At 34.6% G+C, this 16,252-nt stretch overlaps 1 protein-coding gene across 1 annotated transcript in view; it reads right to left on the bottom strand.

The window, feature by feature from the left end:
* Nucleotides 1-16,252, bottom strand: part of ADAMTS19 (ADAM metallopeptidase with thrombospondin type 1 motif 19) — a gene marked incomplete at its 3' end in the record, with an annotated part of 279,689 nt that overhangs the window by 70,003 nt on the left and 193,434 nt on the right. Inside the window, exon 16 of the mRNA XM_082652620.1 lies at nt 14,805-14,885. Within this exon, the coding sequence (XP_082508746.1) occupies nt 14,805-14,885 (81 nt within the window). The remainder of the gene's footprint in view (nt 1-14,804; nt 14,886-16,252) is intronic.

Raw genomic sequence — 16,252 nt, 5'->3', positions numbered from 1 at the left:
AAAGCTGCAGGCAAGGTTAAGTTGACCCATACAACCTCATTTACATTTTTATAAATCATAAGCTTATAATGGTTTTGTAAATAGATGACCTACCTGAACTACTCTCCATTTTATACTTTTGAATAAATTATTAACAAATTAATAAAACCATGATCTTCAGAAAAGCATATAATAATTGCAAATGGGGATACAACTCAAAGAGAGTAATGAAAAAGAATAACTGTACTGGGAGGGTATTAAATGTCTTCTGTGAGATAACATCTAGTTTGATGTAGATAAGTTACTTCATTAAAGAATAACCAGTTTGCCAAGAAATGACTTATTTTTCTTTCTTTCTGCTAAAGCTATTTCAGATGAAGATTTTCAATGACTTTGACTTCCTTCCAATGCCTGAAAGAGCTTTTAGGAAATGTGATTTATGGTATTTATTCTCTGATCTATTCTCTCTATTCTTTAGGCAGAGAACACATATCACAAGCTTGAAATCTAGGATTTTAGGTTTGAAATCTAGGATTTTAATACTTTATCATTTCTTTTTAATTGTTTTTTTTCAAACTTGCCCCTCATCCACGTGCCTTATCTCAGTAAATTCCATTATTATTTGCCAAGTTAAGCCAGAATCCTTGAATTTTTCTCTTCTATCAGTACTCACAGCGATTTTCTAACAAGTTTCATCAGCTAACTTCTTCAATGTCTGTAGAAGCACTTGGGTTTTTCTTATTCCTGTTCTCTTGATAGAATCATGCAACTGATCTCCTTGTCTTTGTTCTTGAACCTTTCCATCAGGAGAATTGTTTTTTCCTCAGTCAAGCAAGTAAGGAAACTTAGTAGGTTCTTGAATAAACATGGTAACATACTAATTTTTCCAATAATGATTTAATCTCAAGTAGTATTCAGGATGTTTAGAAGCACTAATGCCATTTCTTTACACAAGTAAAAGACCCTAGTAACTTAGGCCTGATGTTAAACACAAGGAAAACTGACAATAATAAGGCCAGGCACTTAACACAGATATATAATTTCCTTTTCAAATTGAATGCTCTTTTAACAAGAAAAAGTGATTGAAGATCTATGTTTAAAGATTTGCACCAAGGAAAGAAAATGGGGTCTGGCAAACTTGGAGGTACTAACTGAAGAAAAAAAATAGTCGTTTCAAGATTTGTATTTCCTTCCATTAATTCCATACAATCGATCACATTAATTAAGAAATGGGGAAAAAGGGGGAATTTGGGAGAAGTTCAAGGAAAATTTCTTCATATGTGACATGTACTTTAAAATCACAAGTGTTGCATAGAAGCCAATGATAAAAAAGAAAAAAGAAAAGAAAAGACAGTATGATCAGATACTGTGGCCACACTTCTTGGGTTTAAATCCAGGATCATAACTTTTTAAGATTTGTGACCATGGGAAACAAATTTATTCTCTGTTCCTCTATTTTCTGATTTTAAAAACTGAGAAATTAGAAGTTCCTACTTCATAAAGTTGATGTGAGGACTTATTTAACAAAGATATTTAATGCACTAACCCATGCTAATCACTATACAAGTGTGAATCATCTTCTCTTAATTAAAATTCACTGAAAAATCCTTTATTAATTTCTGTGTAACAGACTCTGTTTTAGTTACTGCAGATATGGCTCTGAGCAAAATGATCCCTGCTTTCAAGAATTAACAATGGAGATAGATAATATAAAGCATGCATGTAAACAAATAAGACAATTCAAACAGCAATAAACTCTATAAAGGTAATAAAGCAGGACCATGTAATAGGGAGTGGCCTGGGTAGGGGTCACAGTTGACATGGAGGAAAGGATACATCTGAATAACTGAGAGGACTTGCTGATGTACTGTATAAGAATGGTAAAGAGAGTTATCAAAGAGAACTCCTAGTTTTGGTGTAAACTACTGCATAGAAATTAGTGACTGTGGTAGGATGAATAATGGACCCCCGCCCCCGACCAAGACATCCATGCCCTAAAAGATAGATATCATATAAAGTATCTTCTCTGAACACAGTGAGATGAAGTTCGCAATCAGTAACAGAAGGCAAATTGGAAAATTCACAAATTTGTGGAAATGAAACTACACACTCAAACAACCAATGGATCAAAGAAGAAATCACAAGGTAAATTAGAAAATGTCTTGAGACAAATGAAATGAAAACACAATGTATCAAAACTTACAGGACACAGTGAAAGCAGTGCTATGGGTGGGGGGTGGGTTGGGATTTATAGCTATATACACATTGAAACAGAAGAAACATCCCAAATTAACAACCTAACTTTACAACCTCAGAAACTGGAAAAAGAACAAACTAAACCCAAAGCTACAAGAAGAAAAATAGTAATAATAAAGATTAAAACAGACATAAATGAAATATAAAATAGAGAAAATCAACAAAGCTAGAAGTTAGTTCTTTGAAAAGATCAACAAAGTTGACAAACCTTTAGCTATCTGGCAAAAAAAGAATGAGAAAAAGACAACTAAAAAAAAAAAGACAGAAATGAAAGTGGGGACATTACAACTGATGCTAAAGAAATAAAAAGGATTATAAGAAATACTATGAACAACTGTATGCTAACACACTGGAAAATCTAAATGAAATGAACACATTTTTAGAAACACAAAGCCTACCAAGTCTGAATCACAAAGCAACAGAAATCCTATAAGTATACCTATAACTAGTAAGGAGACTGAATCAGTAATCAAAAATATCCCCTCAAAGAAAAGCACTGGACCTTATGGCTTCACTGGTAAACTCTACCAAACATTTAAAGATCTAACACAAATCCTTAAATTTTAAAAATAATAAAAGTGGAGGGAATACTTCCTAACTCATTCTATGAGGCCAGCATTTTCCAGATATCAAACCTAGACTAAGACATTACAAAAAAAGAAAACTACAGATCAATTTCCCTTATGAACAATGATGCAACATCCTCAACAAAATACTAGCAAACTGAATTCAGGAGCACAAAAGACATCTAAATCAGAAAGGAAGAAGTAAAATTATTTTTGTTTGCAGATGATATGATCTTATATGTAGAAAACAATAGAAGTTTTACAAAAAGCCCAGTAGAACTAATAAATAAATTCAGCAAAGTAGCAGGATATAAAGTCAACACTCAAAAAGCAATTCAATTTCTATACACTAATAATGAATGATCTGCAAAATAAATTAAGAAAACATTTCTATTTACAAATAGCACAGCATCAAAAAGAATTAAATACTTGGGAATTAACTTAACAAAGGAGGTGAAAGACTTATACAATGAAAACTACAAAACATTTCTGAAAGAAATTAAAGAAGATGTAAATAAATGGAAACACATTCCAGGTTCATGAATTGGAAGAGTTAATATTGTTAAGATGTCAATATTATCCAAAGTGCCCTACAAATTGAATGGAATCCCTATCAAATTTCCAATGGCCTTTTGTGTAGAAGTGAAAAAAAACCCTATCTTAAAATTTATAGGGAATCTCAGGAGACCATGAATAGCCAAAACAATCTTGAAAAACAGGAACAAAGCTGGAGACTCACACTTCCTGGTTTCAAAACTTACTAGAAAGCTACAGTAATCAAAACCCTGTGCTACTGGCATGAAAACAGACATATAAACCAAGGGAATAGAACAGAGATCCCAGAAATAAACCTTTGCAAATATGGCCAAATGATTTTCGACATGGGTGCCAAGATCATTCAATGGAGAAAGGACAGTCTTTCAACCAGTAGTCCTGGGAAAACTGAGTATCCACATGCAGAAAACTGAAGTTGGACCCTTAACTAATACCACATATAAAATTTAACTCCAAATGGATCAAAGATCTAAATGTCAGACCTAAAACTATAAAACTCTTAGAAGAAAATAATATGCAAAAGCTCCACAACATTGAATTTGACAATGATTTCTTGGACATTGCACCAAAGGTACAGATTATAAAAGAAAAATAGACAAATTTCATGAAAACTTAAAACTTTTGTACATTAAAAGACATTACTAACAGAGTAAAAACCTACAGAATGGGACAAAATATTTGAAAATCAATCTGATAAGGGATTATAATCCAGAATATATCAAGAATTTCTAAAAACTCATGAACAAAAAAATCAAAGAACCTAATTGTAAAAGGACCTAATTTAAAAATGGGCAAAGGACCTGAAGAGATATTTCTCCAAAGGAGTTATACAAAACCAACAAGCACATGAAAAGATGCTCAGTATCACTAATCATTAGAGAAATACAAATCAAACCCATAATGAGATATCACCTCATAGCCATTAGGATGGCTACATTCAAAATAAACAGAAAACAAGTGTTGGTGAGGATATAGAGAAACTGGAATCCTTTCACCCTGTTGGTAGGAATGGAAAATGGTACAGCAACTGTGGAAAATGTTACGCAGTTCCTCAAAAAATTAAAAATAGAATTAGTCTATCATCCAGTAATTCTACTTCTAGGTATATACTCAAGAGAATGAAAATCCAGGTCTTGAAGAGATATTTGTACACCCATATTCATAGCAGCATTATTCACAATAGCTACAATGTGGAAGCAACCTAAGGATCCATGGATGAATGAATAGATAAGCAAAAGGTGTTATACACATACACTGGAATACTATTCAGCCTTTAAAAGGAAGGGAATGTTGACATATGCTACAGTATGGATACATCTTGAGGACATAATTATAAGAGATATGTCAATAATAAAAAGACAGTTACTGTATGATTCCATATACATGAGGTATGCAGAGTGGTCAAATTCATGGAGATAGAAAGACTAATGGAGGTTACCAGAGGATGGGAGGAGGGGGGAATGGTGAATTGCTATTAATGGGTACAGAGTTTCAGTTTTACAAGATGAAAAGAGTTCTGAAGAAGGATGGTGGTGGTTGAGCACCAAAGTGAATGTACTCAATGCTATCAAACTGTACACTTAATATAGTTAAGATGGTAAATATCATGTTACGTGTATTCTACCACAGTGTAAAAAAAAGTTTTGAAAGGGAATAAAGATACCCACATCTGAATCCCTGGAACATATGAATGCCAACTTATATGGCAAATAAATACCTTTGCAAATATGATTAAATTAAGGATCTTGAGAAGGGGAGATTATCCTGGATTACCCAAGTGGGCCTAAAATGCAATCATATGTAGCCTATAAGAGGTAGGAAGAGAGTGGTCTGAACACAGAAAAGAAGAGAAGGCAGTGACACTAGGGAGGCAGATGTTGGAGTGTTGTGGTAACAAGCAGAAGAATGTTGGTAGCCACCAGAATCTGGAAGAGGCCAGGAATGGATGACACCCTAGGGACTCCAGAGAGAGCACAGCTTTGCAGACACCTTAATTTCTGGTCCAGTAAAACTGATCATGGCCTCCAGAACTGTGGGATAATACATTCCTGTTGTTTTATACCACCAGCTTTGTGGTAATCGTCACTACAGTCATAGGACACTAATACAGTGACATTTACTATAGTGGGGAAAACTAGGAAGAGGTTTCAGCACAGATAAAAACAAAGTTTTTGATTTAGGCATTATTTCTGAGGCACATATGAGAATCTGATAATTTACATCAAACAAAAATGTAAAGCAAAGGAGCCAAATGTGATTCCCTAGGGAGAGAGCAGAGCAGAGCAGAGCACAGGGTCCAGGCTTGTGCTCCACAGTATGGGAACACTGGGAAACCATGTAGAGATTGAGAGTCCAACACAAGAGGGCATTTGCTGTCCTTGATAAACATAGTTATTGTCAAGGAGAGACAAAAACAAGACAGGATTGGTTGAAGACCCTGGTTAGTAAGGAAGAGGGAGCATGGAGCTGTCAAATTTGTAAAAATGGTAGGTGTATTTAGGCACATTTGCTAGGGTATTAAAAATCAGAGCACAATGTGGAGTTTTGTAGAATTTGAGAAAACTCCATTTGAGACACCTATATTCCTTTCCAGCTTGGAAAAAAGAAAACATATTCCCAAATGTAATTGCCAACTGTCTACTATTAAACGAATGTATTAAAACTGTCTCAATTTTACACAGCACCTCCAAAAATGGGTATTAATCTGAATTTGGATATATGGGATGATTTACTTGCATTTAAAATGCATTTAAAAACCACAGCAGGTAAAAATAGATAAACTTTATATATTAATAATGACCGACTAAGGGGTGTGTCACATGATAAAAAATTTCTTGGGTTTCCCTGGTGGTGCAGTGGTTAAGAATCCGCCTGCCAATGCAGGGGACATGGGTTCAATCCCTGGCCTGGGAAGATCCCGCATGCCGCAGAGCAACTAAGCCCGTGCACCACAACTACTAAGCCTGCGCTCTAGAGCCCACGAGACACAACTACTAAACCCACGTGCCACAACTAGTGAAGCCTGTGCACCTAAAGCCCGTGCTCTGCAACAAGAGAAGCCACAACAATGAGAAGCCTGTGCACTGCAACGAAGAGTAGCCCCCACTCGCCGCAACTAGTGAAAGCTCGTGCACAGCAACGAAGACCCAACACAGCCAAAAAACAAACAAACAAATAAATAAATAAATTTCTTGTATTGTTCCTTTCCTCAAATTTTCCTACTCCTAGAAAACAAACCCTAATGTGAAAAATGATTTGACCATTTTTAATTTTACAGAGCAGAAACAATCATGTAACAACACTGGGTTATTTTTTCATGTACAAAGTGTTTCCCTATTGGGACATTATTTCTGAGTTGAGAAAGAATAAGGAGGAAATAATTTTGTTAAGAAGGAAAAAAAGATATAAAGGTTTTCTTTAAAGATAATATAAATACAGTGTTTATGGCTTTTGATCTGTTGAATGCAGAGAGACAGCCACAGAATTTTAAGGATGCTGGTCTTCACATCCCCCTTCCTTATCACCTGGGGAGGAGACAGAACAGTGTAAATTTAACACTGGCTTAAACAGCTACACATCTGCAGTGGACAGAAACTGAAGCTGAATTTCTTTCATAGGAGCCTGGGAATTATAGCCTATGTGTATAGCTGAATTTTGCTGAAGTAGTGAGTGCTGATTAAGGCAGTTAAATGAATAAAGGACATCATTAAGAGTGACCTTGTGGAAGACCTGTTAATGAGGCTAATTTTTTGATAAACAGATTTTTAGGTTGGAGACAAGACGGCTGAGTAGAACTAGAGTGCAACTCCTCTCAAGAAAACACAAAAGTCACAATAAACTGTTGAATAACCATTGACAAGAATGACGGGAATCTACCAGAAAAGATATTCTACATCTAAAGACAAAGAAGAAATCCCAGTGAGATGGGGGAGGACATGAGAAGCAAGAGGAACTACAACTCTGCAGCCTACGAAACAGAAATGACAATCACAGAAAGTTAGACAAATGCGACAACAAAGGAATATGTTCCAGACAAAAGAACAAGATAAAACCCCAGAAGAACAATGAAGTGAACTGGAGATAGGCAATCTACCCAAAAAATAATACAAAGTAATGATAGTAAAGATGATCCAAGATCTCGGAAAAAGAATGGAGGCACAGACTAAGAAGATACAACAAATGTTTAACAAAGAGCTAGAAGACATAAAGAATAAACAAACAGAAATGAACAATATAATAACTGACATGAAAAACACACTAGAAGGAATCAATAGCAGAATAAATAAGGCAGAAGAACGAATAAGTGAGCTGGAAGACAGAATGGTGGAAATCACTGCCGTGGAACAGAATAAAGAAAAAAGAATGAAAAGAAATGAAGACAGCCTAAGAGACCTCTCGGACAACATGAAACACACCAACATTTACATTATGTGGGTCCCAGAAGGACACAAGAGAGAGAAAGGACCTGAGAAAATATCTGAAGAGACAATAGCTGAAACTTCCTTAACATAGGAAAGGGAACAGTCACCCAAGTCCAAGAAGTGCAGAGTTCCATATAGGATAAACCCAAGGAGGAACACACTGAGATACATATTAAATTGATAAGCATTAAAGACAAAGAGAAAATATTAAAAGCAACACTTGAAAAGCAACAAATAAAATACAAGGGAATCCCCATAAGGTTATCAGCTGATTTTTCAGCAAAAACTCTGCAGGACAGAAGGGAGTGGCATGATATATTTAAAGTGATGAAAAGGAAAAACCTGCAACCAAGAATACTCTACCCAGCAAGGCTCTCATTCAGATTCAATGGAGAAATCAAAAGATTTCCAAACAAGTAAAAGCTAAGAGAATTTAGCACCACCAAATCAGCTTTACAGCAAATACTAAAGGAACTTCTCTAGGCAGAAAAGAAAAGGCCACAACTAGAAAGAAGAAAAACACGAACGGGAAAGCTCACAGGTAAAGACAAACAGAGTAAAGGTAGGAAATCATCCACACACAAATATGATATCAAAACCAGCAACTGTGAGGAAAGTACCAATGCAGGATATTAGTAATGCATTTGAAAGTGAGACCAGCAACTTAAGACAATCTTGTCTATATACAGACTGCTATATCAAAAGCTCATGGTAACCATAAACCAAATATCTACAATAGCTATACACATAAAAAAGAAAAAGGAATCCAAACACAACACTAAAGATAGTCATCAAATAACAAGAGAAGATAATAAAAGAGGGATGGAAGAAAAAAGACCTACGAAAACAAATCCGAAACGATTAACAAAATGGCAATAAGAACATACATATTGATAATTACCTTAAATGTAAATGGATTAAATTCTCCAACCAAAAGACATAGAGTAGATGAATGGATATGAAAAGAAGATTCGTATATATGTTGTCTACAAGAGACCCACCTCAGATCTAGGGACACATACAGATTGAAAGTGAGAAGATGGAAAAAGGTATTCCATGCAAATGGAAATCAAAAGAAAGCTGGAGTGGTAATACTCATGTCAGACAAAAGAGACTTTAAAATGAAGGCTGTTAGATGAGACAAAGAAGGACACTACATAATGATCAAGGGATCAATCCAAGAAGAAGATATAACAATTGTAAATATATATACACCCAACACAGAAGCACCTCAATATATAAGGTAAATGCTAATAGCCATAAAAGGAGAAATCAACAGTAACACAATCATAGTGGGGGACTATAACACCCCACTTACATCAGTGCACAGATCTTCCAGACAGAAAATGAATAAGGACACATGGGCCTTAAATGACACATTAGACCTGATGGACTTAATTAATATTGATAGAACATTTTATCCAAAAGCAGCAGAATACACATTCTTTTCACATGCACATGGAACATTCCCCAGGATAGATCACATGCTGGACCATAAAGCAAGTCTCAATAAATTAAAAAAAACTGATATCATATTAAGCATCTTTTCTAAAAACAACACTATGAGATTAGAAATCAACTACAAGAAAAAAACTGCACAAAAACACAAACACATGGAGGCTAAACAATATGTTACTAAATAATTAATCAATCGCTGAAGAAATCAAAGAGGAAATCAAGAAATATCTAGAGACAAATGAAAATGAAAACATGACAAAACAAAACCTATGGGATGTGGCAAAAGCAGTTCTAAGAGGGAAGTTTATAACAATACAATCTTACCTCAGGTAACAAGAAAAATGACAAATAAACAACCTAACCTTACACTTAAAGCAACTGGAGAAAGAAGAACAAACAAAACCCAAAGTTAGTAGAAGGAAAGAAATCATAAAGATCAGAGTGGAAATAAATGGAATAGAGATGAAGAAAACAGTAGAAAAGATCAAAGAAACTAAAAGTTGGTTCATTGAAAAGATAAACAAAATTGATAAACCTTTAGGCAGACTCATCAAGAAAAAAGGAAGAAAGCCCAAATCAATAAAACTAGAAATGAAAAGGAAAAGTTACGACACCACAGAAATAAAAAAGGATCATAAGAGACTACTATAAGCAAGTATTTGCCAATAAAATGGACAACCTAGAAGAAATGGACAAATTCTTAGAAAGGTACAATCTCACAAGATGGAACCAGGAAGAAATAGAAAATAAGAACAGACCAATCACAAGTACTGAAACTGAAACTGTGATTAAAAAATTCCCAACAAACAAAAGTCCAGGACTTTTACTGGCTTTACAGGTAAATTCTATCAAACATTTAGAGAAGAGTTAACAACCATTGTTCTAAAACTATTCCAAAAAATTGCAGAGAAAGGAATACTCACAAACTCATTCTATGAGGCTGCCATCACACTGATACCAAAACCAGACAAAGATACCACAAAAAAAGAAAATTACAGATCAATATCATTGATGAACATAGACCCAAAAATACTAGCAAACCGAATCCAACAATACATTAAAAGGATCATACACCATGATTAAGTGGGATTATTCCAGGTATGCAAGGATTTTTCAGTCTCCACAAATCAATCAGTACGATACACGACATTAACAAATTGAAGAATAAAAACCATATGATCATCTCAATAGGTGCAGAAAAATCTTCTGACAAAGTTCAACACCCATTTATGATAAAAACTCTCCAGCAAGTGGGCATAGAGGGAACATTCCTCAACATAATAAAAGCCATATATGACAAACCCACAGCTAACATCATACTCTATGGTGAAAAGCTGAAAGTATTTCCTCTAAGAACAGGAAGAAGACAAGGATGTGCACTCCTGCCACTTTTATTCAACATAGTTTTGGAAGTCCTACCCACGGCAATCAGAGGAAAAAAAGAGTAAAAGAAATCCAAATTGGAAAAGAAGTAAAATTGTCACTGTCTGCAGATGATATGGTACCATATATAGAAAATCCTAAAGATGCTACCAGAAACCTTCTAGAGCTCATCAATGAATGTGGTAAAGTTGCAGGACGCAAAATTAATACACAGATTTCTGTTGCATTTCTATACAAAAACAATGAAATATCAGAAAGAGAAATTAAGGAAACAATGCCATTTACCATCACATCAAAAAGAAAAAAATACATAGGAATAAACCTACCTAAGGAGGCAAAAGACCCCTACTCTGAAAACTAAAAGACTTTGATGAAAGAAACAGAAGATGAGGCAAACAGATAGAAAGATATACCCTGTTCCTTGATTGGAAGAATCAATATTGTCAAAATGACTATATTACCCAAGGCAATCTATAGATTCAATGTAATCCCTATCAAATTCCCAATTACATTTTTCACAGAAGTAGAACAAAAAATTTAAAAATTTGTGTGGAAACACAAGATACCCCAAATAGCCAAAGCAATCTTGAGAAAGGAAAATGGAGCTGGAGGAACCAGGCTACCTGACTTCTGACTATACTACAAAGCTACAGTAACAGTTTTGTACTGGCACAAACACAGAAATATAGACAAATGGAACAGGATAGAAAACCCAGAAATAAACCCACACACCTATGGTCAATTAATCTATGACAAAGGGGGCAAGAATATACAATGGAGAAAAGACAGTCTCTTCAATAAGTGGTGCTGGGAAAACTAGACAGTTACATGTAAAAGAATGAAATTAGAACATTCTCTAACACCATAATACAAAAATAAACTCAAAATGGATTAAAGACCTATATGTAAGACTGCATATTATAAAATTCTTAGAGGAAAACATAGGCAGAATACACTTTGTCATAATTTGCAGCAATATCTTTTTGGATCCACCTCCTAGAGTAATGAAAATAAAAACAAAAATAAGCAAACAGGACCTAATTAAACTTAAAACCTTTTGCACAGCAAAGGAAACCATAAACAAGACAAGAAAACAACCCACAGGATGGGAGAAAATGTTTGCAATTGATGCAACTGACAAGAGATTAATCTCCAAAATATACAAACAGTTCACGCAACTCAATATGTAAAAAACAAACAACCCAATCCAAAAATGGGCCAAAGATCTAAATAGACATTTCTCCAAAGAAGACATACAGATGGTCAAAAGCACATGAAAAGATGCTTAACATCGCTAATCATTAGAGAAATGCAAATCAAAACTACAATGAGGTATCACCTCACACCGGTCAGAATGGTCCATCATCAAAAAGCTTACAAACAGTAAATGCTGGAGAGGGTGTGAAGAAAAGGGAACCTTTTTCTACACTGTTGGTGGGAATGTAAATTTGTACAGCCACTATGGAGAACATTATGGAGGTTCCTCAAAAAACTAAAAATAGAGCTACCATATGATCCAGCAATCCCACTCCTGGGCATATATCTGGAGAAAACCTTAATTCGAAAAGATACATGCACCCTAAATATTTATTGCAGTACTATTCACAATAGTGAAGCTATGGGAGCAGTGTACATGTCCATGAACAGATGAATGGATAAGGAAGATGCCGGTACATATATACAATGGAATATTACTCAGCCATAAAAACGAATAAAATAATTCTATGTGCAGCAACATAGATGGACCTAGAGATTATCATACTAAGTGATGTCAGAGAAAGACAAATATCATATCACTTACATGAGGAATCTAAACAAATGATACAAATGAATTTACTTACAAAACAGAAACAGACTCACAGACTTAGAAAACAAACTTATGGTTACCAAAGGGAAAAAAGGGCGAGGGTGTAAATTAGGAGGTTGGGATTAACATATACACACTACTATATATAAAATAGGAATCAACAAGGACCTACTGTATAGTATAGGGAACTCTACTCAATATTCTGTAATAACCTAAATAGGAAAAGAATCTGAAAAAGAACAGATATATGTATATGTATAACTGAATCACTTTGCTGTACACCTAAATCTAATACAACATTGTAAATCAAATATGCTCCAATATAAAATAAAAATATAAAAATATAAAAATAATATAAATACAATGTTTAAATTCTGGGAGAATATTTAGTCTTTTTCCAGCATATCACATTACATACCTCTATCTGTGGATGCCATGACTATAAAAGATCATTTTACATGACTTAGTTTGAAATATTAATTTATAAGCAATATGTATTTTGACAACATAATATTTTCTTTCATATATTTAAAAATCATTAACTGGCCTAATTAAAATAGCTGATAGAATTTTTTTCCAGAAGTAGTACTTAAAGATTTACAAAAACTTTCTCAAGGGCCCAATTAAATAAAATCATAAATGAAAAGAAAGTTACAATTAACACCAGAGAAATACAGAGGATCATAAGAGATTACTATGAATAATTATACATCAATAAATTGGACAACCTATAAGCAATGAATAAATTCCTGGAAATGTGCAATCTCCCAAGACTGAATCAGGAAGAAATAGAAAGTATGAAAGACCAATTACCAGTAATGAAATTGATTCAGTAATCAAAAAACTCCCAATAAACAAAAGTCAAGGACCAGACAGCTCCACAGGTGAATCTACCAAACATTTAAAGAAGAGTTAATGTCTATCCTTCTCAAACTATTCCCCAAAACTGAAGAGAAAGGAACACTTTCAAATTCATTCTGTGAGGCCAGAATTGCCTTGATACCAAAACTAGACAGAGACACCAGAAGAAAAGAAAATTACAGGCCAATATCCCTGATGAATATAGATCTAAAACTCCTCAACAAAATATTAGAAAATCAAATTCAACAATACATTAAAAGGATATTACACCATGATTAAGTGAGGTTTATCCCAGAGTTGCAAGGATGGTTCATTATCCACAAATCAATGTGACACATCATGTAAACAAACTGAGGAATAAAAATCATATAATCATCTCAATAGGTGCAGAAAAAGCTTTTTACAAAATTCAACATTTATTTATGATAAAAAAAACTTTCAATGAAGTGGGTATAAAGGGAATATACCTCAACATAATAAAGGCCAGATATGACAAAACCACAGCCAACATCATACTCAATCGTAAATAGGTGAAAGCATTTCCTCTAGAATCAGGAATAAGATAAAGATGCCACTCTCACCACTTTCATTCCATATAGTATTGGAAGTCCTAGCCATAGCAGTCAGACAAGAAAAACAAACAAAAGAAACAGAAACTCTTAGATACAAAGGGGTGACTGCCAGAGAGAGAGGGCGGGGGGGTACATGAAATAGGTGAAGGGTAGTAAGAGGTAAAAACCTCCAGTAATGAAATTAGCAAGTCAAGGTCCTGTCATACACAGCAAAAGGAATATGGTCAATAACATTGTAATAACTTCATTTGGGAACAGATGGTTACTAGACTTATGGTGGTGACCATTTCATAATGTATGCATATGTCAAAGCACTATGCAGTATACCTGAAACTACATAATAATGCAAGTCAACTTTTTCTATTAAAAATTTTTTAAAAAATACTTTCTTCATAAATGAGTACACCTGAAGTGAGGCAAAAGAGAGCATTGTCTTCCATTAAAAGGGGAAGTCCTTTTAGTACATAGAAATTTTTTTAAGAATCCCACAAGATTTCCAAATTATAGAGCAATCATTATATATATATATACACACACATTGATGTATGCATTTGCACATGCAGTAAACATGAATATGTATACATTTATGTTCATGAATATATGAAATAAATATATTTATTAAATATGTATATATATATATATATATATATGAAATAAAACATACCCAAATCCCCCAATGAGTGTTTGTTTCCCAACACGGACTAACATGAGGAAGTAATTTATAACACCCACCGCCACCAAACACAGAGACAACCAGATTGCTTTTGCTCCTGGGAAGCCCCTGGGAGGGAAGGAAAAAATTCCTACTTGATATGACAAGAGGTGCTTCCTGGGAAATTCAAACATGTAACTAGAAACACACTAAAGTCTTGGGCATAAGAGCACTCTCAGGGCAGGGCAGCTAAGCTTGGACTTGCATGGGCTCTGCGTCTGTAACACAGGTTACCTAAGTAGCTGTGTGCCGGCTTTTCCTCCACAATTTTGATTCTTCTTGCTCCAGCAGGTATCACCAACACTTCTACATAACCTGTAAGAATCAATAAAACATGAAATACATCTTGAGTTTTTTCTAATTCTTCTTTTCTTCATTGACTTGCCCTATCTCTTTTTTGGTTTTGGCTTTTGCTGTGATACTTCAATACCTATGTAAAGAAAAAAAATTATGTATAAAAGCTGTCATAAGTTCAAGTGGAGAAGTTTCTTGGAAAAATGTTGAGAATACAACGCTATCAAGAGCAAGTAGGTGACTGTAAAGCTCCCTGACAGCTTATGAATTATGAGGTGAGAAAAAAGCACAACAGGACAGCCTGGTTAGAAACACAGTGAATCTTGGAACAGAGCAAACAGCCTTAAGTTCTGCTCATGGAACTCCTTTAAGTTAGAAAGTGGGTGGAAGGAGCAAACACAGCTGGAGAGCATACAGATGGCGGATGTCTGGTCCCTGAAGTTGTTGAGTATAGGACAAGAGAGACCAAGCCCTCTCTGGAAGATTAGCCAAGGGTTTTAAATCTGGGGCTGGAGAGAAGTGTAATAAGGCCACACCAAGCAATCTGGTGTCACCCTGGAAGGTGTCAGACGGCTAGGAGCAAGATACAATTAGGTGTTTCTTAGGAAATATTCTTCAGCAGTGGTTAGGAATGTAATGCCTGAAGTGAAATAAGACGGTAAGATAAAGCTGGATAGAAGAGAAAGTGTGCATAAAAAGTCAAAATCAAGACTTCATTTGGTACAGAAAAGACAGCAGATGCCAACTTTTGGCTTAATAGTTATGCTTTAAAATTATAGTAAAATAACATTTAATAGTCTTCTTAGTACTTCTGTGTAGCTACATACAGCCCTGATAAAAGTCTAATTTCAAAGCTACGTTAAAAAGGTATAACAGCTAATCCCAGAGTTGTCTCCTGTTGATCAATAATTCAAATTCCTGAAACTGTTGACAGTTATTTGGTGTTTACCAAAAGGTAACAGACACCCCACCTGGTGGTAGTGTCCGGGATTAGAGGTCTGTGCTTTTCAAATCAACATTTCCATTAGCAAATAATACTTACTCAATTTAACCATTTTTAGTAACACCAAATCATACAAGCACTTCCACTTTGTTATATGAACACAATATGCAGCAATGAAAATGGAAACAAATGTTTACTGTCTATTGGTATATTGAAGTAAGGTAAGAAGGTCTGTGTACTCAATGAGCTTATAATTGAATCAAGACAAGGCACAAATATCTTACATAAAAACGACTTAAATAAAACTTCCAAATTTATGTTAAAAAGATCATATTCAAAATAGTTTAATTCCCTGCTGAAGAATGTAAATCAATGTTGTTTAAACTGTCCCCCTTCTCTGATCACGTCAATACTCAAAATTTCGCTGCTATTTTAACTCACAGAA

This window comes from Grampus griseus (genome assembly GCF_964374135.1).
Source record: "Grampus griseus genome assembly, chromosome: 3".
Taxonomy (NCBI): domain Eukaryota; kingdom Metazoa; phylum Chordata; class Mammalia; order Artiodactyla; family Delphinidae; genus Grampus; species Grampus griseus.
This window is presented reverse-complemented; position numbering and strand designations above follow the sequence as displayed.